The 27818-nt window shown below is 43.4% G+C and overlaps 3 protein-coding genes and 1 long non-coding RNA gene across 13 annotated transcripts in view; 3 read left to right on the top strand and 1 right to left on the bottom strand.

The window, feature by feature from the left end:
- The first annotated feature begins 126 nt into the window (after window positions 1-126).
- On the top strand, window positions 127-9301 carry LOC112576523 (sodium-dependent multivitamin transporter-like). 4 transcript variants are annotated; one of them, XM_025259039.1, is made up of 15 exons: window positions 127-876; window positions 3081-3433; window positions 3909-3974; window positions 4229-4280; window positions 4542-4609; window positions 5002-5159; window positions 5331-5471; window positions 5964-6093; window positions 6343-6431; window positions 6726-6853; window positions 7113-7270; window positions 7481-7707; window positions 8561-8661; window positions 8891-8967; window positions 9147-9301. In XM_025259039.1, exons 2-15 carry the CDS (start codon window positions 3086-3088, stop codon window positions 9261-9263), a joined length of 1860 nt encoding a protein of 619 aa, XP_025114824.1. In that variant the 5' UTR covers window positions 127-876; window positions 3081-3085; the 3' UTR covers window positions 9264-9301. The 4 variants fall into 4 exon arrangements, with proteins under 4 accessions (XP_025114824.1, XP_025114821.1, XP_025114823.1 ...); XM_025259036.1 differs by lacking the exon at window positions 127-876 and adding an exon at window positions 1112-1481; XM_025259038.1 differs by lacking the exon at window positions 127-876 and adding an exon at window positions 1880-2080.
- A 429-nt stretch (window positions 9302-9730) lies between these two features.
- Window positions 9731-18175, top strand: LOC112576524 (sodium-dependent multivitamin transporter-like). Its single transcript, XM_025259041.1, has 14 exons — window positions 9731-10842; window positions 11533-11598; window positions 11996-12047; window positions 12620-12687; window positions 13024-13181; window positions 13721-13861; window positions 14114-14243; window positions 14540-14628; window positions 15118-15245; window positions 16246-16403; window positions 16641-16867; window positions 17099-17199; window positions 17394-17470; window positions 17866-18175. Exons 1-14 carry the CDS (start codon window positions 10495-10497, stop codon window positions 17929-17931), a joined length of 1809 nt encoding a protein of 602 aa, XP_025114826.1. The 5' UTR covers window positions 9731-10494; the 3' UTR covers window positions 17932-18175.
- LOC112576526 lies at window positions 14970-26418 on the bottom strand. Its single transcript, XR_003101860.1, has 4 exons — window positions 26284-26418; window positions 20135-20208; window positions 15399-15432; window positions 14970-15181 (listed from the first exon to the last, which is right to left on the bottom strand). It is a non-coding gene; the product is annotated as an uncharacterized LOC112576526 (long non-coding RNA).
- The window catches only part of LOC112576522 (b(0,+)-type amino acid transporter 1-like), a 22821-nt gene continuing 15253 nt past the window's right edge, over window positions 20251-27818 (top strand). Inside the window, exons 1-5 of one of the 7 annotated variants that reach the window (XM_025259030.1) lie at window positions 20251-20697; window positions 20966-21916; window positions 23816-23900; window positions 24123-24194; window positions 26314-26423. In XM_025259030.1, the coding sequence (XP_025114815.1) occupies window positions 24166-24194; window positions 26314-26423 (139 nt within the window). In that variant the 5' untranslated portion in view covers window positions 20251-20697; window positions 20966-21916; window positions 23816-23900; window positions 24123-24165. Of the gene's footprint in view, window positions 20698-20784; window positions 21917-23805; window positions 23901-23921; window positions 24195-26313; window positions 26424-27818 lie in introns of those variants that run through there. The other 6 variants (XM_025259029.1, XM_025259032.1, XM_025259033.1 and 3 more) reach the window with 6 other exon arrangements.

Raw genomic sequence — 27818 nt, 5'->3', positions numbered from 1 at the left:
TTTCAGCACTTACGACATTTAGTCATAAATTATCAGCAAGGGGACTGCACCACGACAACAAACCCGTCGTTGATAAACAGAGTGCTGTCCCTTCAGTCATTACTTTTGATGGCAGCTGTGGGTAAACGTCAGTACGTCGATCGGGTGTCTTCAGGTTCTGTTCGCTGGGATGGCAGTGAGGTATCAACACAACCATGAGCTGTCATGAGCAGGTAGACACGTGGCAGTCTCACACTCGTTGTTACAAAGCCGAGCTGCTCTTTGATCCCGTCTTGGAGCAATGTCAAGGCCGCCACACCTAGGCAGTGTCAAGGCCAGTACATGTAGCAAAGGTTAATTGGTTGTAGTTAGTGAGCAGCAGTGTCAAGGATATTGAATGTTGTACTCAGTGACAGTACATTTTACACACCACTTGCACCTATAAAAGAATGGAGGGCATGAGTGAAGACAGAGGAAGCATGAAATGCTGGCTGCAAGTCTGTCTTTGAGGCTTGAGGAGACAACCAAATACTAGCAGGAGTTAATCAATAATTGTATATGTGTTGTTTGATAATGTCATTAGGGGAATTGCTGTAGTAACTTCCACTACACACCTTCTTCAGTCTGACATCATTAGAAAAATAAGTCCAACACATTGCTACTTGTTATCAACCCCCCAACCCCCAACTCCCCAAAAAACAACAGCAAACAGCAGTCTGCCTGCGACGACCATATGGACACTGGGCCTGCGTATTGTGCACGTGTTTGCTTTTTGTCTTGACCCTCTAGGGGTCCCACCTCTTCTTCCCCACCCCCTATGACGCATCGGTTCGATACCCGTGTGGAGCGGCGAACTCTGCCTAGTCGACCCAGCCTCGTGACCTGCAGGGATCCACGGTAAGGCTTCAATGTAGATTTTACAGTAATTTGTGTGAAGCTCGCCAATATAACTACCTATAGGTTATTACATACTCATCTATATAGTGATTAAAGGTTGATGTCTGTGGTCCTGAAAATCAGACAAAGCTGAAGCATGATACAAACGTGACGTTTACCTTAAGAATACTTCGCCCTATAAACACTACAAGCGACTCTGTAGGAGGACATTAACATTTTGTGAGCAAGACGAATGCTCTCACTCAGCACTAGTCACGACGCCGACAGCTCTGAAGGTCTGTGGTCCTAGCTAGCCCCTAGGGTTCAGACACAGATAGAAACCTGAGGACAATGTGCTGGATGTCCAGGTCGACCTCAGTCTACAGGCGACAGTGAGGCCTGGGTTATCATCTTGTGGCCAAGACGAAAGTTGTGACCCGGAAAAGGTCACGACACCGTTAGGGCGAGAGGGGCGCACAACCTACATATTGTAGACTACAGTAGACTGGTCTTGTCACTGTGTCATTGTTGTGTCTGACATCATGCTACACACCGTGGTATCCGACCCTGCATAGTTCTGGCGTCTTTCCTTTTTCTTGAGCGGAACTCCATGCTAACTGGTCGCAGTAAGTAGAAAAATTTACATATATATATATCCATAAATAACTGTACTGAAACCCAAAAATAATGTACGTTTTGGTATGTTGACTATATATATATATACACATGTAAACAACATTTTCCTAAGTGGACATGAGTTGCACACGAAAGACCTAACATAAGTGACCAGCAAACAAATAACATAAAAGTATACAGAGGAAACATTGAGGAGATGGGGCAGCGTTGTTTACAGAGAAATGAATGTAGACTGACAGTCGAGCGGAACGACATGAGTTTGTCGGTTGATTTTTTTTCTCTCTCTCTTTTAGAATAATGTCTCTTTGTCCTACGGTGTACAGTGCAGATCATAACGGTCTTGTTGTTTGTTTTTTTTTCATTCTAGGCATACCTTGCCTTTGCTTGACAAAATGTAGAAAATGTTTTTTCTACTTTTAACAATGCTTGATTAGAGTTAATTAGAATAGGGCCCATCAACCGTGAACTCCCTTTTCAAGGCCGGCCACTGGGCCACATCGTCTAGCTCCCTCATTAGTACCCGTGTCCAGTCGGTGGCAACAAAAACAAACGCCACCCGTGACGTGGGCGGCCGCGATTCCCAGGGGAGATCAGCATTCGTACACCTTTTTGTCCTCAAAGCCGGGTATCGCCCCGGGGCAACCACCGCCCCTCTTTGATGTCTGTATTACATATACTAGCTTCCGCCAGGGTCAAAGGGTGACCACATCCGCCCCACAGAAAGGATGAGACGAGCCACTCTCGTACAGTGAGAGAAAGTTCACTTTTCTGGGTGGCAAGCTGGTATCGGAGGGTGTGTACTGAAGAGAGGTAGGGAAGTGTCCGCGGCACTTAGCGAAGTTATAGTGTACTAGAAGTCTACACCAGCACGAGTTACATTATTGGTAAACGTGAAGTAGTGGTTTGTGAACACTGGACTGTTGATGGTGAACTGTGATTAGTGTAAGACCATTGTGTACCTGTGTGAACATGACAGACAGAGAGCGAAGTTTGTATGAATTACGCGTTAACCTAAATGTATGGTATTGTTGTGTGTATATATATGTATTGTTTAATTACATTATTTAATTCATATTGAGGTATTTACTGAGTGATTGTTGTAATGAGGTGTGGGCGAACGCTTATGTCAAAAGTCATCCATTGCGCGACAGAACCTACATACACGACCTTTACACAAGTGAAGCTTAGTTTATAGATAGAAACTCTCTCTCTCACACACACACAATAACAACAGATATGTATGTCACGTGACCGACACCTCAAGCTACATCACAAATCACTCTCACACCAGCATGAGTCCAGGTTTAGAGCAGAACAGCGGCGGTGTCATTGTCCGTGTCAATATATACTGGTCATGCCCCGGCCTTCTTATCAGGGTAGCACATGTAGCGGGTGTGTTGTTGTTACTAGGATCTTGCATGACTCGGGTACATGTGTCGTAGGAGCCACCCGACTGTTTCAAACAACCTTACAATCAGTCGGAAAGCACGGGCTGTCGTCCTCTGTTGATATTCAGCCAGCAGCCGGTGTCCGGAAGATGTCTGAGTGACTTTCAGCTCGTGGCCACACTTTACTTTTTTGTCCCACAGGAACAATGGCTTCTGTACAGGGCGACCTTCGATTCCACTGGGCGGATTATTTGATATTCATCGCCGTCATCGTCATCTCGGGCATCATAGGTCTGTACGCTGCCATCAAGCACAGGCGAGCTACAGCCCAGGAGCTGCTGACAGGCAACCGGAAGTTGCCGTTGATTCCGGTGACGTTGTCGCTGGCGGCCAGCTTCATGTCGGCCATTTTCATCCTGGGGACGCCGTCGGAGGCGTATTTAAACAGCACCGAGTACTGGCTGGTGGGGCTGGGCTACATCCCCGCACAGCTGCTCACCTGCCTCCTCTTCATGCCAGTCTTCTACAGCCTGGAACTCACCAGCGCCTACCAGGTCAGCTAAATGTGATGACAGGCATGGCCACAGGGTGAAAACAAGTAATAATGGCCAAAGTTTAAAACGCAGGCTTATTTTAACAAACATTAACAGGAAAACAGCAGAGCAAATGAGTCGTCTGATAGTGTACACAATCTGCTTACCACTCACATAATTTGTGTTTGTTTGGTCTGTAAAATATACATTGCATACTTTGGTAATATACTTCTTTTTTGTTCGAGACGATTTCAAATGAAAATCAAATTACATTTGATTGGAGAGTATCTAAACAATTTTGTGTGTACATAAATGACTCTAATAATGACTGACATGGCATAAGAAATTAATAGTTTTTATCTAGAACTGATCTTGGCCTCCATCAGTAGAATACACTGCATGCCCGTCTGTGTGAAAGTTTACTCATGACTGGAGTGACAGAGGGAGGTGGTGTGACAGTAGTAACTGACGGGTGAACCACTCTCACCTGTTTCAGTACCTGGAGCTCCGCTTCAACAGGGTGGTGCGCGTGATGGGGTCTCTGACCTTCACCATTGAAATGGTAAATCGTTTGTGGTGCTTTTCCAGTTACCTATCATATTCTGAATTTTACTTTATTGTCGGCCCGGCTGCTTATTTATTTGTTCTATAATTTCTCACTATGCTGCATGTATGATACTAGAGGTGAATGATAATATTTGTACAACTTTTTGCATTTGAAATAACCCCAAACCCAGAGTTTACTTAATGATTAGAAACCAACTAAAGTAAACAAAGGACAGACTGACACTAAACATTGTCATTGCCATTTGGCAGATTCTGTACATGGCAGTTGCTACCTATGCCCCGGCACTAGCACTCAGTCAAGGTAAGATGTTTTGTAACACATAAAACATTTTAATGAAGGAATGAAATGTAAAAGATTTATTTTTATAGCCTCTCAGTTATTATAAATGTCTCTCCTCATTAGCTCGATCTTCTTTGTGTTGACAAGCAGTTGCTTGTTTGTGTCACATGTTTAAATGTACCAAGACTCATTTTATTCCGAAGTTTCTTAAAACATAAGTACCTGGAGTTCTGAGCAGCACAGTGTGAATATTGTTAATGCAGTGTTTATATTTGTTGGTAGTGACACATCTATCCATGGAAATATCCATCCTAGCTTCGGGACTTGTTTGTACACTGTACACAGCCTTCGTGAGTACTTGTTCATTCACTTAGTTCACTTCTCCCTAATCTCTTTCTCTCTCACACACACACACAAACACACATTTGAAGTAAATGTGAAGAAACTGTGATATTCGTGTTATGACAGTTCATGTACAATATTTTAATTGCTTAATAAGAAAACTTACGAAGTATCATTAAAAAAAATAAGTTAAAGAAAATAGAAATAACTTACATGTGTCGGTAGTTTGCTTCTGTTTGTGTGACTCTCTCTCTCTCTCTGCGCGTGCATGCATTGTATGCGGTGTATGTGTGTGTGCGCGCGTGTGTATGTTTGTATCTGTGTGTGTGTGTGTGTGTGTGTGTGTGTGTGTGTGTGTGTGTGTGTGTGTGTGCACGTGTGTGTGTGTGTGTGTGTGCAGGGAGGAATCAAGGCCGTGGTGTGGACGGATGCTTTCCAGACTCTGATCATCCTGGCTGGACTGTTGGCGGTTATCATCCGAGGAGTGGACATCACAGGCGGCTGGAGCGTTGTCATGGAGAAAGCCAAACGTGGCGGTCGTTTCACATGGAAATTAGAGCAAGTGACAACAAACACACACTGCAGTCCACACGTGTCTTGCTTTGATCATGTACACCATTTATTATGGGGAGGGGAGGGTGTGTGTGAGAGAGAGAGAGGGTAAAGGAAACTCCCCCACCACACACACAAGCTGCTGGCAATGACAGTGTCCATCTCTCTCTCCTCCAGCCTGGACCCCGACCCCTTCCAGCGCCATACCTTCTGGACTCTCGTGGTGGGCGGCTGCTGCACGGCACTCACGCTGTACGCCGGCAACCAGGCGCTGCTGCAGCGCTACCTCAGCGTCCGCTCCCTCACCAGAGCCCGGATGTAGGTACCTGTCCTCCTCCGTGGCTTCAACTTGATTTCATTAACACGCTAAGTATTAGCCAGGGTTAGTACTAGCACTAACTCCAACTTTAGTGTAAGCTATTGCTAACTTTAACTTCAGTGTTAGCTCTTTCTTCTACGGGTACAGCGCCTGCTATACAACCGTTACTTTTCACTGAAGTAACATAGCAGTTGGGTCATCTGTAATCATGTAGTCGTTCATATATTCCAGTGTCTTGTAAAGAATTTATTATCAATATTTAATCTGTTGTTGCACCTTACATACTTTGCGCGCGCACACACATTCTCGTTTCTTATTTCTCAGAGAAACTCCATCTTTGTGAAAGAAAACAATTCAATGTTTGACAGAAAATATCTGTTGATGACATTTAAGATGTGGGCTGTGAGAGAGAGTGTTGACATTTGACATTTGACAGCTATCTTGTTTACACCTGCTGATCACGTGTTTATGCTTTGTTTGTGTGTTTTCAGGACTATCCTCTTGCATCTGCCGATTACCGAGATTTTTCTGGCCATGACTATGATAGTGGGGCTCGTGATGTACGCTTATTACGAGGGTTGTGACCCTCTCAAACATGGGGACATCTCCAAGCCGGACCAGGTCTGTGTAGTAGTTGCTGTGGTGAACTTGCAAACACCATTTTCCATTTCTTCTTTATTTTTATTTATTTTATTTACTTAATGTAAGGCCAACAGGCAGGAGAGCATTGTTTTAACATCTTTGACCACTAAGTATTTTTGTGTGATAAATTGTTTACGACTTTATGACATGTGGATATTGTTTAGTTTAGACTTTTATTTTATTGTAGAAAGATATATCTGGTAGACTGTACAGTTCTCCTGTCGACAGATGCTGCCCTTGTTCGTCATGGAGACTTTGAGCGTTGCACCCGGGTTACCTGGGTTGTTCGTAGCGTGTGTCTACAGCGCCGCCCTCAGGTAAATGTTTGTACCTGCAGGTCAACAGGTCAACTTGTAAGGTGTCTAAAGGCTTTCCTTACAAGGTCAAGGTAGACAGATGATAGACAAACGTGTCAACAAAAACTTCTTCCCGTAAATGACCAAGTCCCTCAAAATTTATTTATTCCAGAGGTTTTCTGGGTTTGCTGAGTTAATCCCTTTTCAGTATTAATTATTATATCAACTTTTCATTAAATTTGGGTTATTTATAAGGTCACACCCCAGTTTCTGTTTACAACAGAAGCGTTCTCTAAAATGTCTACCTGTGTGCAGCACTGTATCATCCGGAGTGAACTCTCTGGCTGCTGTCACGCTTGAAGATTTTTTGAAACCAGTTCTGGAGAAAAAATTTCAAGGGAGGCCACCTCAACGACTTCTGTCAATCATAACCGTCTCTTCGGGTAAAACCTGCAGACCGTGAAATAACCAGTAAACCCGTTGTAAAATTTATGTCTAATAAATTGTGATGATAATTTATTTGTTTACTGTTTGAGTTCACATTGTTGTTAAAATCATCGACATGTTACAGATACGAATATTACTATTGCAGTGTCTGTAGTTAATTAATATTTACAGTCTGTTTTGGACATACATCCCTCCCTAAGTCCCTAACTGTGTCTGATTTTCAATCTGGCCTGTTTTGTTGTTTCCTGTGATTAGCTCTTCTGTACGGATTGGTGACCATCGGACTGGCCTACCTGGCTGGGGTGGTGGGTTCTACAATTCTGCAAGTCGCCATGAGCATCTTTGGCATGGTGGGCGGACCTCTGCTCGCGCTCCTAATGGTCGGCCTTTTCTGCCCATGTGTCAACTCCTGGGTCAGTGACGAATGAAAGAGTATCATCTTAAGGCGGAATGTGCAATGAGATTGTTTACGGTCATTATTTTACCCTGTATGGGCAATAGGATCAGTCGAAATATTAGAGGAACGCCGTGTTAAGATTTTCAGTTGTAAAAAAACTATGAACGGCAAAGATTCTCAGAAATTATGAGCCTGCAATTAATAGTCCGATGAATGCGTTCTGCAGGGGGCAGGAGTTGGACTGGTCTGCAGCCTTGTTATCTCCCTCTGGGTTGGCATCGGCCCCATCGTCAACCCGCAGAAGACCGTCTCTACATTACCTCCCCTTCATACGCTCGGATGTGACGTCATCGAGTCGAACGTCACGTGGTCTAATGTAACTCTGCTGACCACCGTCCACACACTGTCTACTGAAAACGTCACCACAGCCACTTCCGTGTCATCTTCTTTGGGGTGAATATCTACACGGACACTAAACCTCGCACGACATTGTCATCCTGCGTCATTCGTATCTCGAGAAAGGACGAGAAGATGGAATAAGGGGAAATATCATCTGTACTGACACACGTCACACCAGTAATTGAGTGAATCAGGGAGAGAACACGTTGTGTGCAATTAATGAAGGAGGCTTGAAGTGCTGTAGAAGTGATTTTTTGAAGATTACTTGAAAATACTTTGTAATGTTTGTGTAATTCTATGTTTGGGGTTGGTATGCGTGTACTCCGGTGCTCTTGTGCTTTGAAGTGGACAGAAAGTAAATAGATACAGTGTAAGATAATGAGGACAGTAAGTAGGTTACAATGTGAGATAGTAAACACAGTAAGTAGGTCGACTGTGGTTTGAGATAATGAGGACAGTAAGTAGGTTATATTGTGAGATAATGAGGACAGTAAGTAGGTGACAATGTGAGATAGTAAACACAGTAAGTAGGTCGATTGTAGTTTGAGATAATGAGGACAGTAAGTAGGTAGGTTACAGTTTGAGATACTGAAGAGAGTAAGTAAATTATAATGTGAGATAACAAAGACAGTAAGCAGGTAGATTATACTTTGCGATAATGAGGACAGTAAGTAAAAAGGTTATAATGTGAGATAATGAGGGTAGTAAGTAAGCAAGTTACAATGTGAGAGAACAAACACAGTCAGCAGGTAGATCATACTTTGCGATAATGAGGACAGTAAGTAAGAAGGTTACACCTAGTGTAGATAGTGAGTAGGGTTCAGTCTGAGATCGCTGTTTCAATGATATTCCTGTTGTCTGGCGTTGTTATCAATATATTCAACACATGTTTATCATGTCCACTTAGCTCTGGTCTGGCTACTTGGTACCGACTGTCCTACTGGCACTACAGTACCCTCTCCATCATCGTCACTTTCATCGTCAGCATCGTCGTCTCAGGAGTAACAGGTAAACTGCCTTCTCTCTCTCTGGTGTGTGTGTTAGTCCGCTCGCCATCGCGATTTGTATCAATTCAAAAATGCCATTATAAACACTCTATAAACACTCGATGCCTGTCAGTCTGTTTGTTCGTCTGATTGTATCTGTCTGCCTGTCTGCCTGCTCGTCCACCCGTTTGTCAACCAGACATAAGCGTTCAAGTCAATGGTACTTAATGTGTATGTGTGTGTGTTTACAGGTTTCAACAAGAACAGAGACATCGACCGACGAACTTACTACGATATATTTGCGTGCTGTCGGCCCAACAAAGAGAAGGTATAACAACTCAATCAAACATCCACAAACATTCCAACTGAAAGTTGATATTTATTTACATTAGTTTGTGTTTACACGCTTCCTCTTCCTTACCATGGTTTGCATATTGTCAGGGTACCTGGGTATCAGTCATCATTCAAACAGCTGACAGGTACAGACACTCGTTATTTGTGTTTCAGAGCTCGGAGTACGACCTGAAGGATGGGAGGAGTAACACTGGCTATGTCACAGACTCCACATCTCACACTAGCAGTTTGAACAATACCGTGTCCATCAAAAGCTATCATGCCATATGATGTTTGTTTACAAATATACAATAAAATGTCAGAACACACCTGTATGCGTCAACATTGTCTTTGTATTTATGTATTTATCTAGTACAGTATATAAACCATTTGACTGCTTGCATCAAAAGTTGTTAAAGTTTGTGTGTGTGTTGTCAGTCAATAATTGTATCTGAGACGAGAAACCCAAAGAGAGAGAGAGTGGTGAGTAAGATGTTATAACATGTAGAGCTCACAGATAAACATCCTCTGCAGCAGCAACCACAGGGGGCGCCACGACCAGTGTTGTGCCTCAGAACCTACAGACATCTGGTCACACGAAATACCAACAACAGCTCCACCAAATTCCTATTCGTACTCCTCCAACACCCCCCCCTTCCTCCCCCCTGGCCGCCAGCAGCGGTTTGCACTTTTCGTTTTCTACGTTTCCATGTCCCCGGCGCCTGCACCCTGGGAAAATATTTATGCGTGGGAACAGAGTAGGAATGGTCCTGCTGCACTGCTCCAGGCCTGTTTGTTTTTGTAATCACTTTAGTCATGGCTGAGAGCTGCTCGCACCAGGTGGCCCTAGTGTCCTGTCTCTACACGTCAGTCACAAGGACCGCGGCCATTGTCAACATGTCCGTTGAGAATCGTGTTTGTTTGTCGTCACGGCCACTTGTCTGTCACGGGCCTCACACATGAGGATTCCTGTCTCCCTACCTCACAACAATGTGCCAGTCCTGCCAATAACCGTCATCTTTATGCACGAGAAGCCACCGGGCGGTCATGCAGCCTGACCCCGAGCTCTGTACCTGTTGACTTGCTTTGACATCTTCTCCAACTCGTGCAGCTGTCTGCTTTCGTGGGAAGACCGCCAAGCTAAAAGTAGTTTGTTGGGTTATATTTTTCTTCTCCACTTGACCCGGACAACCGTTGTCATCATTTGTCGCTCGTCGTGCACACTGCAGGCGGGGACTACACAGCGCCAGCTACGTCTACGTCTACGTCCGTGTCAACACCGAGTACAGGTGACAGGTTTACACGGGCGTGTGTGGAACAAAGGACACCCTGACACACTAGGTGAGGGACACGTCAGTGCAGGTCACACGTCTGCTGTCCCACAGCTGTCTGCAGGCCTTAAGGTCTTATCGACGATCACAAGAATATTTCAGGGAACGACATCAGACTTGATAGTAAATACTTCCGACACCGCAGGTTTGGGAACTTGCCACAACTACATCCGGTTTAGTTACCTGGTGTCATGGCAGCTGGCAAGGCTTTGCTTCATTTCCATTGGGCGGACTACCTGGTCTTCAGTGCGGTCCTCGTCACTTCCGGTGTCATCGGACTTTACGCCGCAGTCCGGCACAGGCGCGCCACCGCGCGGCAGCTGCTGACCGGAAACAAGAAACTGCATGTACTTCCGGTGACGCTGTCGCTGGCTGTGAGCTTTATTTCCGCTGTTACCATTCTGGGAGTTCCGACAGAAGCTTACTTCAACAGCGCGGAGTACTGGCTGGTGGGCATCAGCTACGTCCCGGCGCAGCTTCTCACCTGTCTCTTCTTCATGCCTGTCTTCTACAGTCTGGAGCTCACCAGTGCCTACCAGGTAAACAACTCAATTGTTCCATAAAAAACTCACATAGTTTATGAGCTGCAGGAACAGTCAGTAGAAATGATTTCTAGGCATGTGGAAGGTGGAATTAGTCCTTTCCTTCCAATGTCTCGAGCGGTTCTTCTCCACCCTCGAGCGCTCTAACCACAAGGTTGGGAGGAGTATCAGAGGGTAGCAAAAGGAGGCAATTTCGAAATATTTATTTATATAAGATAAAGCCGTTTGATTCGAGTGAGCTGTACACGCCAGATACCAAACTTGGAGTAGAACAGAATTACACACATATGTTATATCACAGATGAAGCTGATTCACTAAAGAAGCGATTACAAAGTCTTGAAGGCGATTTCATTAACTACAGTAATCAGAGAGATACTGTCTTATTAAATTAGAAGACAGCCGGCATTTTATGAGACCAGTGTATGACTAGACTATGTTTATGCTATACAAAAACATAGGTAGCCTTATGTACAACAACAGGTGTATAGTCTGTATACTACACTACGTACAAAGTACATGACACGTGATAACACACTCAGAGGTCAGGGGTTAAACAGTCAAACTGCGTGCTTTGGTGTCGATGAGATGCGACACGTGAATGAAAACAAGACAGCTTCGATGACAGCTTGTAAAAATGGCTTGTCCTCTGTTTTTTTTGTATCTTGTTTTCCCGAACCATCCTTCAGTACCTGGAGGTGCGCTTTAACCGAACTGTCCGCCTGATGGGATCCGTCACCTTCACTGTCGAGATGGTGAGTACCTTGTCCGCGGTTTTTTTTTTTTTTTTTTTTACCAAACATTCCTTTATTCTGGAAGAATCCGTAGTAAAAGGAATTGGTTCCAGTCCTAAACTCTACATTTTCGGGGCCATGATAAGCAAGGAATGAAACTTTAGTCTTTGGAAGATTTGTCCCTGTTCACCCCTCTATAAATGCAGTAGTGAGTGTGACTCAATGTTTAATGAATATATTCATGAATTATAATGTAAATAGTATGAAATTTATCAGATATCTGAATAGACGATGATATTCAGAAGAGGAATATGTAAATGCCCGTTATCATAAAAATCATTTAAACAATCCATAACATAAGTAATAAACTAAGTTTTTTCTGATTGGCTAAGCCACTGTACTGCCATCTGATTTGCAGATTCTTTACATGGCTGTTGTCATGTATGCCCCCGCCCTGGCTCTCAGTCAAGGTAAAAGTTCATAAACACACCCATCTACGCACACACACACACAAACACACACACATACACACACACACATACACACACACATACACACACACGCGTGCTGCCCACAACTAAGGTCAGAGGGCACTGGAGGTTAAGCTCTTAACACGACAGTCACTGCAATTATATTTCGACACAAAGAGCGTGGTCTGTGACCTGTATAGTGTATAGTAGGTAGCTACAGAAAACTCAGAACAAGTCGGTCTCAAGGTCTGATTTTAGCATCATGTTCTTTTTGTTTTATTCTAACTTTTTGAAGTACAGAACATAAAGAAAGGTGGCTTACGATTACATTTAATTAGAATATATTTATCTTGAATATGTTTATTTAGAAATATAATTTAATGGTTTAATTAGACTGAATACATTAATTAGCACAATGTGGGATACTTTAACTGAATTTATTAATTTTAAGAGTAACAAGAATAATATATTTTACATATATTTTATGTACATCGGTCTTTCAGCAAAAAGGAACTTTGAAAGCTATTTTTCAAGTCTTACTATGAAAGTCTGATATAATTTTCTGATTCCAGTCACACAGCTGTCAATGGAAATATCCATCTTGGCCACAGGCCTTCTATGTACATTCTACACGGCATTCGTGAGTCTTGTTTATCTTAGCACCAGCCATACTGAAAACTAATAAAACTTTGTCAACAAGTCTCTAGACATGAAGTGGATTTTATTTTAGAATAAATTAAATGAAAACTTCAGTCGATTCTGCAATCTAACGAGTATCTCATCTCTTGTCGAATGAAAAGATAAATTTCTTTTGAATAAAATAAAAATTGGTTTCTCCTTCGAATGGGGTGTGTGGGCCATGTTCCATCAAGTTTTGCAGTTCTGTGAATTGTTAAGAAATATATTTCAAGAATATTTTAGTATTGCATCCATGTGTATACTTGACTGTTCACTGTGAGTTGGTGCTGGTTGACAGGGAGGGATCAAAGCCGTGGTGTGGACAGACGCTCTGCAGGCTGTGGTCATCGTGGCCAGCATGTTGACCCTCATTACCCAGGGTACAGTCAGTGTGGGTGGCTGGCCGGCCGTCATGCAGGCCGCACGGCGAGGTGCCCGCTTCACCTGGGAGCTTGAGTGAGCTGTCCACTGTTTCCCTATCTACCCCGGGTAGAAAGTCTCACTACTCTCGACACAGTTGTCTGTCTACTCCGGAATAAGTTACTCTGTGTTTCTATGTCCACACAGGAGTAAGTTCTACCTGCGATTGTGCGTCTGCCCAAGAATAATCTCTATTCTGTCTTTTAGTGCCTACCCAAGAATATGCTTTATTTATGTGTCCACCCAAAAGTGAGCACTGCACTTTCTCTGACTAAAATTTTAAGATCATCACTTTTTGTGTCTACCCAAGAGTAAGCTCTACCGCATTTCTGTCTAACCCTCGTAAACCACACTCTCGCTGGTCTCACAAAGTTTTTATTTGTCTGAGTTGGTAAGAGTAGACTTTGTGTGAGCTCGAGAATTAATTTGTGCTCATATTTTAAAGCGCTTATTAATTTCCTAATTGCAAGTCGCCCAAAGTTTTTAAAACGCTGACAAGTTTTGTTTACTGATTGCATGAGGTCTTGGTTTCCTGAAGACATTGTAGATGTTGTCAGTCTGTAATCACTTGCCAGCTTGGACCCAGACCCCTTCGTGCGCCACACCTTGTGGACGCTGGTGGTGGGAGGCTGTCTGATGTCGTTGTCGCTCTACGCCGCCAACCAGGCGATGCTGCAGCGCTACCTCAGTGTCCAGTCGCTGGCCAAAGCGAGGCTGTGAGTCACTAACTTACTAAACATACTTGCATGGCAGAGTAAATACATGTATGTCTCAGTCAAGACAAGTGTATATATTTAGAAAAAATGGAATATGTTAAGTCAAAACATGTTTAATAAACATGTTTAGTCAAGACTTCAGTCAACACCCATGGTATCCTACCCACTTCACACCTGTCATTCCTCACTCAGGTGTTTGTTTCCCTTCACACACTTCAATAGAAATATTCTATCAATTTCTTTCGTTTCCAGAACCATCCTCCTACATCTGCCAGTCTCGGAGTTTTTCCTGGCACTGTCGATGCTGACCGGCCTGGTCATGTTTGCTTACTACGAAGGGTGTGACCCCCTTCTTCAAGGGAAAATTTCGAAAGCAGATCAGGTAAGTCTATTAATGTTTGAAGAAGTATTACCAGCACATCCATTACCACCTGCATGTTTACAGGTTCTTGAGTTTTACATTATGTAATAAAAACAAACCGAAAATAATCAACGATAGTTGTGATGTGGGGCAGAGCTTAGCGACAGTTGACGGTTGCCAGAAGCTTGTAAACAAATGACTGACATACAAATATTTTACAGTGAATCTACAGTGAGCTCAATAAATTCCACTAATGTACAGAAGTAAAGCAACTAAGAGATGAATGATGTTTACATGTGCACTTATCTGGTCTTCAGATGGTGCCACTGTTTGTCATGCAGACATTGAGTTTTTTCCCGGGGCTGCCGGGATTGTTTGTCGCTTGTGTGTACAGCGCTGCCTTGAGGTACAGTCTGTCAACACCATCTTTGTATTTTGCTTTATAGAAGGGTCTAATGTATATTCTTCATCAAATATTTGTGGTCGTGCATGCTTACATGAGGATTTTTATGTATGTGTGGTCTGAAGGTGCTTTCCATACTCTCAACTCTGGTTTTATCAACACCTCAGGGTTACAGAGAGCACTTTCTTGCTACAGACAGGCAACACTTTCTTGTTTACAAATATAATTTAAAAGATAAGAATGCGTAATAAATGAAAGCAGATTAAAAACCAGTTTATTGTTTCCTAAGTGTGATAAACCAATCTGCTAAATTCAGATAGTAAACCAAACTCGTGAGAGACCAATGGTTTTAGAAACATTTAATTATACTTTACATTATACTTCCCAGTGCATTACAATATACTTCACATTATCTTAAAGAATGTGATTAAGACCAAGCAAGTTCATTTTTATTTATTTTTTAAACAATTTTGTTGTTGTTTTTGTTGCCAGCACGGTATCGTCAGGGGTGAACTCCCTTGCCGCGGTGACCTTAGAGGACTTCGTGAAGCCAGTGCTGGAGAAACGACAGCAAGGGAGACCATCTGAAAGACTGATGTCGATTATTACTGTTGTTTCTGGTAAATCTGTTATATTGTTTACATGTTTTTTTGCACGCCCCACACACGCAGTGTTGCACCTAAATTGACTGCCATTTGAATTTCTTGAACTAATTGTATTCCTGGGGCAAGAGACAAACCATCTGGCATCTCAGTTTAACTTCCAGAGCTTACCATGTCGATGGCTTGGGAAGCATGCAGCGGTTACCTGAGGTCATTAAATAGTAAACAAAAAGACAATTATTCAAAGTATTCTGATGGAAGAAATTAAATGTGACAGCAGCGAAAGATAGACATGTAGAAAAAAAGGCCCGATAACATTTCAGTGTTTATTGGCCATTTACACCCGATGCTGTGATGTGCGACTGGTAGATTGTTCACACGCTTTTGACTTGACAAAATGTTTGTTTGTTTGTTTACATAATTGCGCACAAATCCGTTGTTTATAAACAACTTGCACGAGAGCATTGTAGATGATAAGTGGCCAAACACTTGCACTGAATTTGATACCAGACTTCCGTCCCTGACTTGGCAGTCGGTAGCCACAAGCACGTCTATTCTTAGTTCCTCCACCTTCAGCTTCCACTCTCTCTGTCTCTCTCACACACGTACAGAGTATAAATAGGTGGAAAGGAGGAGTGGAAGAGAGCTGAATATTTACTTGTCCTATTTGGCGCATGATGACATTTACCGTCCTTCACCTTCGTTGCACTGTAGCCGCTATGTATCGTGTTTATCAACATCTTTTCTCTAACAGTCAGACACAAATTCTGTCCACACATGTATGTCAAACACAGCACTTGATACCATTCACATGCTATTTACAAGCTACAGTTATAGGTGTCAAATCTGTCAAGTGTCTCTGTACTTGACCTGAATGTGACCCGCTCCTTGCACCAGTTGCTTCCCTGTGGTGTGACCATCGGGGTGTGCAATGTCTCCTTGTTTTCTGTTGTAACAATCGTTGGCCTCTGTAACGACCTGTGAGGACTGCACGACAGCAGAATGTTTGTTTGTGCAGCTCTCCTCTACGGACTGCTGACCATCGGACTGGCCTACCTGGCGGGGGTCGTGGGCTCCACCATTCTACAGATCGTCCTCAGCATCTTCGGCATGGTGGGCGGGCCGCTGCTGGGGGTCTTCGTGGTGGGGCTCTTCTGCCCATGCGTCAACTCCTGGGTACGTGGCGAGTGGACTTGACCTGGCCAGGTCATTATAGTCAGGTTACTACAGACCTTGCCATTCCCATCATATCCTCATCGACATTTCATCTCGACATTGTTGACGTCACTGTCATCTATTTTCTTGTCATCATGTCATCAACAGCGTTATGTTTGCGTTTTCATCATTCTCATCATCGTCATTTCTATTTTATTTAGGAAGCCGAAGGAGGACATACTGTGTTTCTGTCTACAGGGTGCCGGGGTGGGGCTGGTGTGCAGTCTGGCCACCTCCCTGTGGGTAGGCATCGGCGCCATACTTACTCGTCAGCGGACTGTGTCCTCACTGCCTCCCCTCAACACACTAGCCTGTCACGTGGCTGACAACGTCACCAACGTCACGTGGTCTGGCCTCCGCGAGCTGACAACAGTCTATTCGGTGGCGACAGACAATGTCACATCGGCGACACCACTGTCACTCAGGTTCCGGACTTCTGTAGTCTTGTCAAACCGCATCACCTGGAAATGTTTTCTCTTGTGCTTATTATTTTATTTGAAAAGATGTCACAGAGGTTGTCACGTGTTACGGACTTTCTATGTCACGACCGTTGACTTTGACTTGAATGTAAGCTTCTCACTCAGTGTTCTTGTCTTTAGGGCTAAATGTTTCAGGTTGTTTCACAATTACAGTGTGTGTTTGTGTGTTTGTTGTAGCCATGGGCTGGACAAGTGGTATCAGCTGTCATACTGGCACTACAGCACGCTCTCTGTCATCGTCTCCCTCATCGTCGCTGTCGTTTTGTCAGCGATGACAGGTTGGCAAATATCTTAATGTCTGTGTGTTTGTATGCCTGTGTGCATGTGTTGCGTTGGTCATTCGTGTGTTTATATGCCGGCGTCCATACTTGTGTGTTTGTTATTTTGTGTGTGTGTGTGGGTGTTGGTTTTTAAGCATTCATATATTTATAAACCATTGTCAATGTTTGTTTATCTGCATGTTTGTCTACAGGGTGCAACAAGAAGCGGGACTTAGACCGACGCACGTATTACGACTTCTTTGACTGGAGTCGTCCTGCACTGACCAAGGTCCACACTTACCTGACATGGACAAACGCCTTGTCTTTATGGGATACAGGGATAAAGGGATAAATAAACATCTACCACTTTGTGTTCCTACATTTCTGATTCGTTCATCAATAATTTTATTGTTTGTTTCCTTTTCTTTCCCTGCTCCTCCACGCACACTGTGGCGCAAACACTTCTGTCTTCTGATGGACTGATTTATTTTGTCCTTCCATGCATCCCTTTGCTCTCAAACTTGTGTTTTTCTCTGTTGCCTCAATCCACGTGTTTGGTGCTGTCTGTCTCTTCCTTGTTCTGTGTCTTCTGTCTTGGGTGCTTTTCTCTGCGAGTCTCATTTGTCATACGTCACTTCCTGCCAGTCACGTGCCTGTCCACATTTCCAGTATTTTTGTTTCCAGAGGTCGAAGTGCAGCGCAAAGGAGACTAACCAAACGATGACAGAGGAGATGGACACCCACATGTGATGCTCAGCCTGGCGGGAGAGAAGCGAAGCATTTCTTTGTGGTTTGCTAATGAGCCCCTCACAGAGAGTGGCCTTTGTTGTGTAAACAAGCGGGCCTGTACCTGTGTCAATGGAGGAGCCGTCCATAAAGTATTTACAAACATTATTCCATGCAGACAAGGCCGGGAAGCCGTTGACATTGTTCAAGGATGTCTGACTCGGTGTGGAAGCAATAAACACGAGACCATCTTCTGCTCACGATGATTGAATTTGTGTTTGTGAAAAAAATAGATAGAAAAAAGGACGTGCGTGCGTGTCTGTGTGTGTTGGTGGGGGATATAGGTGTGTGGATGGGAATGTGTGTGGGTGGACAGGTGGGTGAGGTATGTCATAAAAGCCTAAGCCTAAAAATATCATCATCGTATTTCAAAATAGCAGGAGTAATGATGGACATGGTCTAATATCGAGATCACGCACGTGACTACATATCCGTGATGACTTCAAGAGTTTTCCTCTTCATCCTCATGCTGTTTTCTTTTTTTTTTTTTTCTTTCTTCTTGCTGTCACTTCTGCCAAATGCTTTTAAATAAAATGCGTTCAGATCCTGCAGAATATTTATAGTCGCACAAATGCAAAGATGTAATGGTTTGGCGAAATACAATTCTAAAGCAGTTTCAGAATTTGGTTAATTTCGGCATCAGTTGCAGGTGATTCCGTTCTTTGGGATCAGGTAACATCAAGTTTTGATCTTTCTTGTTTTTTGGTTTGTTTGGGGTTTTTTTTGTTTTTTTTGTGAGGGGGAGAAGAGGGTTGTTTTTAGCTTTTGTTGCAAGGAAGACGAAAAGAACACTCGTGATGTACTTCTATGTTATACAGGTGTAACAACAGTTCTTTGTGACGAGAGCGACTCAGTGTCAGCACTTTATCTCTTGTAGGTATTCATGAACATTTACACACAGACTTCCGATGGTTTGGTAAATGAGTTTTGTAGCTGTTATCTTCCGGTTGGTTAGTGCGAGGAAATAATGTTAGTTTTGTGAAGCCACTGAATACCATTGTGATGCCAGTGCCACTTAATACCAGCTGATACCAGTTGTCCAACCCATGGCCACAGACTCTGGACAGTCTCTCAATAACAGGTGTCTGTGCATGTCAGGGCCAGGGTGTTCAGACAGGTGAGCAGGTAAGTAAACGTACACCACGGGGAGAGCTGACGGGTACAAAGGCGGAACTCGTCTGTTGACTGAGGGAAGGCAGGTAACACACAAGTAAACAGCAGGTAGGGGCGAGGGGGGCAAGGGGAGGAGAGCAGGTGACGGAACTTGTTTACGTGTCTACCGCAGCTCCATGCAGGAGGCCTTTGTTTATTTCGATCTGATGGGTGCGCCCTTGCTCACCCTCACTGAAAGGTAAGAGGAGGCGGACACGAGTCCAACAGCAGACGACATGCAGCTGGTCAGTGAGTTAGCGAAATGGTCTCCTCCTCAGTTTTTGTGGGTTTTTTTATTCAGGTGTGGACAGAGCGAGAGTGAGGATGACAAAGCAGCCGACGAAGCCGTCAACAAGAGCGGGTCGAGTTGTCCAAACATCCTGAGTTCTCAAGGACAGACCTCTCGTGCCATGGCCGGGACTGCACAGGGTGCACGCACCTTGCACGCGATTTTCCCATGATTCCAGTAGATTCTGTCATGATTGCCACTGATTGCTTGATGAGGAGCAGGACTACAGGGTGAAGGGGGGCAACAACCGTAACGAGGCTTTCTTGACATTTATTTGTGGACACGTAAACTTTTAATAACATCCTGAGCACTTTACAAGCAGTCGCATGGCTTTGTGTGAATATTAAAGAGAGAAAATAAGTCTATGAAACTGAGAACAGTAGTGACGAGAGCGACCAGGATTTAATCAGTAACCTTTTATCCCATCTAGCCCTTCCCCTATAGAGAAGGAATATGCTTAAATACAAGACAACAACAATAAATAAATAAAAATCATCATCATTGTTAAGAGTTGCTGCTGTCAACGACAACTACACGAGGGTTGGACACGTGACCGTACAAGGATCAGTAAAGGACGAAATAATTGCGACTTCTACTACATCTAGGATTTAATTCTGGAAGAAAGCTAAAAATGAGTGTCCTCGTCATCTTGGCGGTTTGTTATGTTTATTTTTCACGAGAAAGTCTTCTCATGAAGGCTATGCTACACAAAGTATACTTTCTTACCTTGATTTTCAAGCCAGCCTCGTGCACTTCGGCGACACCGGATGGAAGATGTGAACAACACTTAGTCTGATCGCCTGCAACAACAATTAAATGACAATTTTACGACAGTTGAATGACAGTGTCAGGACAGTCAGTTTGATGTCAGTCTGATGGCAGTTTGATGTCGAGCTGAGAGGATGACAGGAGACGATCAGAGTAGTTCCTGCGCATGTTTCACAAAATGTCGCACAGTGTCAACCTGGCCTTAAGTCGAATTGTTTTCCATTCACCAGACGCCCGTGGCTTTGACACCTTCACAAAAATAAAATAATGCCCAAGCTTAGACTCATCCACTAGCTCCTCATGTATCCTGAATAAAAGGTGTTTATTTGTCTAGCGAATATTACAAAAGGCATCTGTAACTATTACAAAGAAAGCAACAGGTCAACGCCTACCTTGCGAGCTAAAAATGTGGATGACACAGGTGTCACGAGCACCACACCTTGTCCTTTGTGACCAACAGTGAGGGAGGTGTTACATACCAACACAAAGCCAGGATAATGCCAGGAATTCGTGAACTATTGGTAAGTAATGTCATAAGATAATCTCGCTGCATGTCCGTCTGTCTGTCTGGCTGGCTGACTGCTTCCTCGTGTTATATAATATGAATAAAATATATTTGTAGGCATAAATTGCAAACCAAAGATGCGACATCCTGAATAAGTAATTAAAAACCCATTGTGTTCTAAATTTTATAATCATACGTTTATACCCAGTTTTACTTGTTTTATCACCAATTTACCAATTATTAATAAAAAATATAACAAATTTTATGTGTCTGTTGTCCGTCAGAGTCCACGTGACCGCAATGGCTTCATGGACACTGCCAAAAGAATGTCATCAGGTGTCCTCCCTACAGATGCTGGGCTTTGTTTGGACAACACCATCGGCAGTAAACGCCGTGTAGGTATGCAGATAGATATTGAGATAATACCCTTATAATCATTCATATCCTGTCAACAATTGCACATCCTTGCGCCCACACGTGCGAGTCCACGTGAAAGACATTTCACAGGAACAGCGATTCTTTGAACAGCTCAGGAGGAGGGTCTGTGATAAGATGCAATATCCACCTCCTAATTCCGTAATATACTTTATTTGTTAATGTTTTTCACTGTAAAGTGCACCATGAAACCCTCCCATTAGTTTTTTTAATGTGTCCCATCACAAACAAAAAGTTTATTGTTCCCATAAAAGAAAAGCCTCGGGTGTTTATGTTTTGTGTGTGTTTTTGCGCCGTGACCGGAGGATTTTGTCTAATGACTAAACGAGGAACACCCAGCATGCAGTGCGATGTGAGATGGGATGCCAGGTGTTAGTGGTGATGACAGTAGTGTCACACTTAGCAGTCACGACAGTCATGTCACACTTAGCAACAGGAAACACCGGTAGAAGGTAGGAAACAGTTTCACAACTCCGGACAGGTCAAACAATCACTCCGACTGAGACTGGGAGGATAATCACCGGAACTGGCAGCGACGAGTAGGACAAGCGTTCAGACTGGATTGTGAAGACAATCAGATTGACTAGGACTGGGAAGCAGGCTGCAATCATTCACCCTGACAAAGATGTTGGTATGAGTAGCAGCAATGAGGGTGTAGACTGCGTACTCACACCTGGGACATCGTCACCACCGGTGTCCGCCACCTCAACGCAGTCACAAAGTCAGAAGGAAGGAAGGAAGGAGAGAGTGAGGTGTCTGCAGGTATTGACAACAACAAGCTTGCCACAGGTGACTCACAGGTAACAAAGAGTGAGATTATTCCACGTGTAATGTGCCATTAGCTGAATATTTTACTTTTTGATTTAAACGATTCCGTCAGCTTTAACTGCTTTCTGTATGTTTGGGTACATACATAGATATAGGTGTGTGCGTGCATGCGTGCTTGCCTGCTTCTGTATGCTTGTGTGTTTGCATGTGTGTTAGAGCGCTTGTGTGTGTGTCTGTGTGTGTGTCTCTGTGTGTGTGTGTGTAAAACATGTTGCACACGAGTCTGCTGTTGAAGTCGTTATCATAATGATATGCTGCTGAGTATTTGTTTAAAGACGTGCAATGGAAAGCTGCACGAGGCGCATAAACTTAGAGCAGTTATGGGGCTAGCAGCATAACGTGTTTCTAAAACTTAAAACTGTACTGTGATACAAGTTCGTGGATCTGAAGAGGCAAATGTAGAAACCTTTTTTTTTTCTTTTTTAAAGACGCTCCTACTCCATCTTGATGGGTTGTACACGCGCATACAAACTTGTGTTGACGGCAACAAAAGTTTTGTATAAACAGTATTATCCCATTGAAAACAAGTTCTAACATTGTGCTTGCACTCTGTTTTAATTAAACTTATTGTTATATACATCAATATAAAATAGATTTAATGCATAACTGTGTTTACAAGAAATAAAAGTATACGACTTGCCCCTGATGTTAGTCAGACGTCCATGCTGGACTTTCCCTCACAAAACCAAAGACTCTGTGGGAAGCACGGTTGCCACACTCGTAGGACACCAGGAACCTCAACTTTCAACAGTCAAGTGATGTAAACTGGTCTTCTTTGGTCACGTGACCCGGCACGACACCCTGTAAAAGACTATTCCTTAAGGCCCCTTGGAGGGTAGTTGACCCCGCGGTGGTCAGGGGAAGAACTGACTTACGAATGTCAAAGACTGGAGGTCGTCCTGTACAGGACCTGCTGACTATCTCCCGAAATATGCGGAGTGACAGGCACTGCCAGCCGCTAGTCTGTCCATGTGATCCCCCGACGACAGGTACCAGGGACGAATGACGACTGACTGACTGACGTGACCTTTCGACCCCAACAGGTGAAACGACTGTTCAAATGTGGAGACAATAATGATTTGCGCAGTTCATGAGATGAGACAGCAAAGAACTAAACGACCTTTTCTTGAATACATATGGTTTTGTACTAACATGAAAAGTACCACATACACAGAGTTTATTTTTTATTTTTGGGGATGGTGTTCACATAGACTGAGCGCTTCCACAGTTTGTCAACACGTGAACATTGTGTTCATATGAACTGAGTTGACCAGACTGTTCAAACCTGGCATTGAGCACGCTCTGTCTAAAGAAACTCTCTAAACTGTGTTCAAACCATCATGTTTGTATTTAGACCACCGTGTAAACATGTAAACATGGTGTTCAGACTCAACTTGGTATGTAGAGGGCGCTGTAGTGTCGTTAGTCATGTCTCGTGCGACGGGAACAGCGCCTCGTACCTGCCACTTTCTTACCTTCAGAATGAATCACTCGAACGACTGTCACCTGAAGCCTGAAGTCGTCTGCGTGCAACTACTTATACAAAAGAATTTATAGGTGCACGTGCATACAACATCTCGTGCAAGCACGCAGGCCATGAACACATGCACGAGAAGATTTACAAACGCAGTTTTCAGCCACCATTCTTCTCTCTCTCTCTATTTGATACTTTTACTTTCTCTGTCTCTTCTTTATACCTTCCCAAGTGTTCTTTCTTCTTTTTCTCTCGTCCTCTCATTTTTCTCTTGTTTATCACTTATTCGCATTACTACTTTTACCAAAAGCCTGTCCTGTACAATTGATCATTAGGTTTCCTAAAAGACACACCTGGGACTTCTCATTATGCCAAGAAGTTTTTCATTTCCTTGCAGATCACAAGAGATGTGTTAAAGAAAAATAAATAGAAGACAGGCCATCAAGTGCTAGCCAGCCTGCAGACAATACTCGGCTGTTAAGGTCAGTCAGTCTTTCATTGTCGGTGAGCTGTCGGACAGGTGGGGCGGAGTACTGTCTCCTCCAACAAAGCCTCCAGCAGCCACCACTGGGAACTTGTAAAGTCCTCCACTTAAAAGTCTGATTTTTTCCCCAGTAGAAGTAACAAGGATTATAACCGAGTCACTTTTATCGCCGTCTTTGTCTGTTTTTAGTCAGATGTAAATGAAAGCGGTTTTTCCACAGGGCCCGACATTGTGGTCGTCACAAGAGGTTTTCTACCGCACAGATGGCGCTTCGTCGCTTGGACCAAAGAAGGTATTCTGTCTGTCATTATTGTTCTTAGTCGCATGAAGAAATTAATCCGCGGCAGTTAAGCGGCTCGCGTGTAACTATCTGTTAGTCTCGTTTCCTCCCTGATTTAGGTTACAAAAAAGTCGGGAAAAAAACAAAGAACGAAATGTAAGGGGGGGAAAAAACGAGAGAACAACTCTGTTATGTTTTGATTGTTGTTATTATTCTTCCGATGATGATGATTATGATGACGATGACGACGACGACAACGATGATGATGATGATGATACGTGTATGCAGTTCTTGTCTACTTTTTGATATCAACTCACGCGCAGTTTGTTTCATTAAATTTTTTCTATACTTCACCACTGACGATAGGAGAAGATCAGATGATAATGATACAGTTAATACAGTTTTTTAAAGTAAAATATAAGAAAGATTTTGAAGCAGACGGTAGCTGGGGCTGCTAGTCTACACCTCTGACTGGAAAAAATTCCCCCGACGACCCAGCAGTGGAATACCTGAGGTATCAGGGAAGGTACATCAGGTGAAAGGGGTGAGGACTCTGATACCCGGAGTACAGGTCGCTGCCCCCCGGCTGATAAGCTGTGGGAGGCTGACAAAGCTAACAACTAACCCTGACATACCTTTGCTCGGACATACTCTAGCAACAAGCTGCAACACTGCACAATCCATGAGTGCAGGACAGAGAAAAGTCAGCCTTTTAGTCACGTGACTGGAATCCGTCTCCTGTGTGCTGAGTACAATGTTTTAACGACCTCGTTAGCATGCAAGACGCCAACAGTCGGGTAGTAAATCAGGGTTGTCGTAAACTGCACCCGACGTCTGTCAGACGGATTTTCCGTTGGTGTCCGTTGGACCTGATGTCCCTTGAAGCGATGAGAGTAACTCACTGTTGTCACTTGTGGCGCTCTCTAGCCCTGGAGTCCTTTTTGAACCACAAAAATACTTTCGAACTGGTGGACCACTTCATTTTTCCGATAACTTCTTTATCTGGCTCGTTGACTCATTCCGGATTCGTTCATTCAGTCAATTTTGTGTCTTTATATTCGTGTGTGCGTTAGGGGAGTGGCCTGCGTGCCGTGTGTGTTTGTGTGTGCGTGTGTGTGTGATCCCATGTATTATAAAATATATGATAAAGATGTATCATAAAATAACAGCATATAGACTTTTATATTTTGTTTATAGTTACAATATGATCCTTAAACAACAAAATACAGAAACACGAAAGCCTGACTCTTTGCCCATGAGGTTTTAAGAAGAGGACATCAGAAAAAAAGATGGAAGTTAAAAGCTGGATCTGTAGGTAGATGTTAAAATAACTACTGTCACCTTACTGTCAGGATGGCTACCTGTATATCACCGGGTATGTCTGCCTACCCTCTGCTAGGTTGCGTACCGACGGTGCAATGATGTTGCTTGTTGCAAGTTATCGCAGGTCGTCGTCGTGCGACTGTCGGAGGTCAGGTAGCTGGCAATAAACACTCTGTCCACCTGAAGGTCAGCAGGTGTCGCCAGCAGTTGTTTGAGTTGAGGCGCTCCTACGTCAGTCGTCGCTGAGTAAATACTCCAGCCAATCAGCGACGTTGTTGACGTCGGTGTCTTCTCGGCTCCGTCCTTCCACTTTTTCGCTTTTTCAATTCTCTCTTCTTTCTTTGTTTATTAACACTTTATCTGTGCATGCACTTCATAAAATATCGTAGTCGTTAGGGGTCGTGACTGCAGTCCACGATTCCCATATCAGTGAGACAATGTGACAGACAGATTGATTGACGGGAAAATAAGAAAGAAGAAGAAAAAAACTACTGGATTTTCAGCACAGCAGGGATGTTTTTTGTAATTGTTGCCAACCTAATTTTACTTCTTTTTGTGGGACTTTTCGATGATTAGTTGTCTTTATTTAGAGACATCTGACTCATAGCCGCAGCTTCCGGTGAGAGTGTGATCAGAAAGTAGGAGAGAGGGAGTGCAGTACCAATGCGCGGGGCGGCCCCGGGCCGAGTGATGTAGTCTATATATTGGGCGTCAAGTGATAAAATGACAGAACGCTGCGATAAGAGGTACAACTTCAAACTTCAAACTCTCAACATACCTGAAACTGGGCAAAGAACTGTCTTCACAGGCTGACACTAGGACACCAGGAGCCCCCCCGGTACTGGCGAGGACCCTCGGCTCCAGGAAAGCAACCAACGGTCCATTTCGCATGTCAGTCTGGCATGGAGCAGACAGAAGGTATGATGTCATTTTACTCCAATTTCATCTCTCTTTCTCAGATAAAAATTGCCCGAGAACAAACTTTCATGTTAATGCTCCTTATCTTGTATATATTTCTGAAAGCAAGGACACGTGACACTTGCCGCGTTCTGAGTGACTGATAAGAAAGTTAACGATGGCATTGTTAAGTATGTCGAATACTATTTCTGGTATCACTGCTCCTGACTTTGCGAAACATCGCAGAACTTTCTAGACGAGAGACGAGGGACGATGACAATTAGTGATGAGAACAGACGAGAGCAGTCCAACCTCCTGGAGCTCATCGCCGCCCTGTGTCTGTCACTCATGTTACACAGAGCTGCATTCAATCTACTTTTCTCGTTTGTTTTCCTTTATCGACATTTCGATGAATCATTTTGAAATAAGTTTAATGTTGATGTCGTAACTGATAACTGTTGTGGATGTTATCTTGACTATTAGTCATAATGTTTGGCTTTTCTTCTGCATGAACCACGGAGATGATAAAAACGGTTGTTATTATTTTGTTCTCAGATTTGTGATGACTTCAAACTGTTTATGTCGTTGTTGTCGCCGAGCGTTTTCATTACTAAGGATCCGTATACATGCGATAATTTAATGAAAAACATATTTTCTCATTTGTACATTCTATTACTTTTCTATTTTTGTAATAAGATAACAATTTACAACCTATTTTAAGAAGAATTCTACCTTTAAAACAAAGCATAACATTCTGTAAAAATCCATTGTCTGTACATGTAATAACTTGACCCACTTCAGCTCCAAAGTGACATGTCAATAGTGCTGTCACTTATAGCAGGCTGAGATGTTTAGTTGTTCACATGTTCAGGCTTAAACACAAAATCTTGAATAAAGGCATAATATAATTACTTTTTTCGCAGTCGGGCAATTAATTAGCACAAGATACAGTTCCTTTAGTGTTACCAGCCTTTCCAAACAGGTCGTCAATTTGAAACTTCCCCGGGTCTTTAAAAAAACCCTCCAGGCCCACCTAAGAAAAGGGTTACCTGATTTATTAAGGAAAATAAAAGATGGAGAATGGGAAAGCCTGACTCCCTCTTCCATACACCCTGTTCTAATAACAGTGAGCCACTCTCCAACCTCTACATAGAATAAGCTCAAGACCATTTTATACTTCAGATCATAAGCTGGACTGTGAGCGGATAATTTTCTCGCTCCATTACTCAGGTCTCTCCTGACAAACTCTGAGTGGAGGGGACAGCTGAAACCCTGTTGCCATGGACACAGCATCAGCTCTGGAAGCAGTAATACCATCCAAGAAAAAAAAAACTTAAATATTTTGAAAGTAAAAAAATGTCGGACGTCAGGATTACTACCCCCACCATCACCTCCCGTTGGTTAATCTTGACTCGC

This window comes from Pomacea canaliculata, linkage group LG12 (genome assembly GCF_003073045.1).
Source record: "Pomacea canaliculata isolate SZHN2017 linkage group LG12, ASM307304v1, whole genome shotgun sequence".
Lineage (NCBI taxonomy): Eukaryota > Metazoa > Mollusca > Gastropoda > Architaenioglossa > Ampullariidae > Pomacea > Pomacea canaliculata.
The sequence above is the reverse complement of the archived record's forward strand: the minus strand, read 5'-3'. Positions and strand labels throughout refer to the sequence as shown.

Bases quoted from the DNA above. Each gene is read 5' to 3' on its own strand.
- LOC112576523 (XM_025259036.1), top strand. The intron at 6,432-6,725 runs GTAAATGTTTGT...ACCTGTGTGCAG, and splicing joins GTCTACAGCGCCGCCCTCAG to CACTGTATCATCCGGAGTGA. The intron at 6,854-7,112 runs GTAAAACCTGCA...TCCTGTGATTAG, and splicing joins AATCATAACCGTCTCTTCGG to CTCTTCTGTACGGATTGGTG.
- LOC112576524 (XM_025259041.1), top strand. From the start codon at position 10,495: ATGGCAGCTGGCAAGGCTTTGCTTCATTTCCATTGGGCGGACTACCTG. The intron at 16,868-17,098 runs GTTCCGGACTTC...TGTTTGTTGTAG, and splicing joins GCGACACCACTGTCACTCAG to CCATGGGCTGGACAAGTGGT. The intron at 17,471-17,865 runs GTCCACACTTAC...TTTTGTTTCCAG, and splicing joins GTCGTCCTGCACTGACCAAG to AGGTCGAAGTGCAGCGCAAA.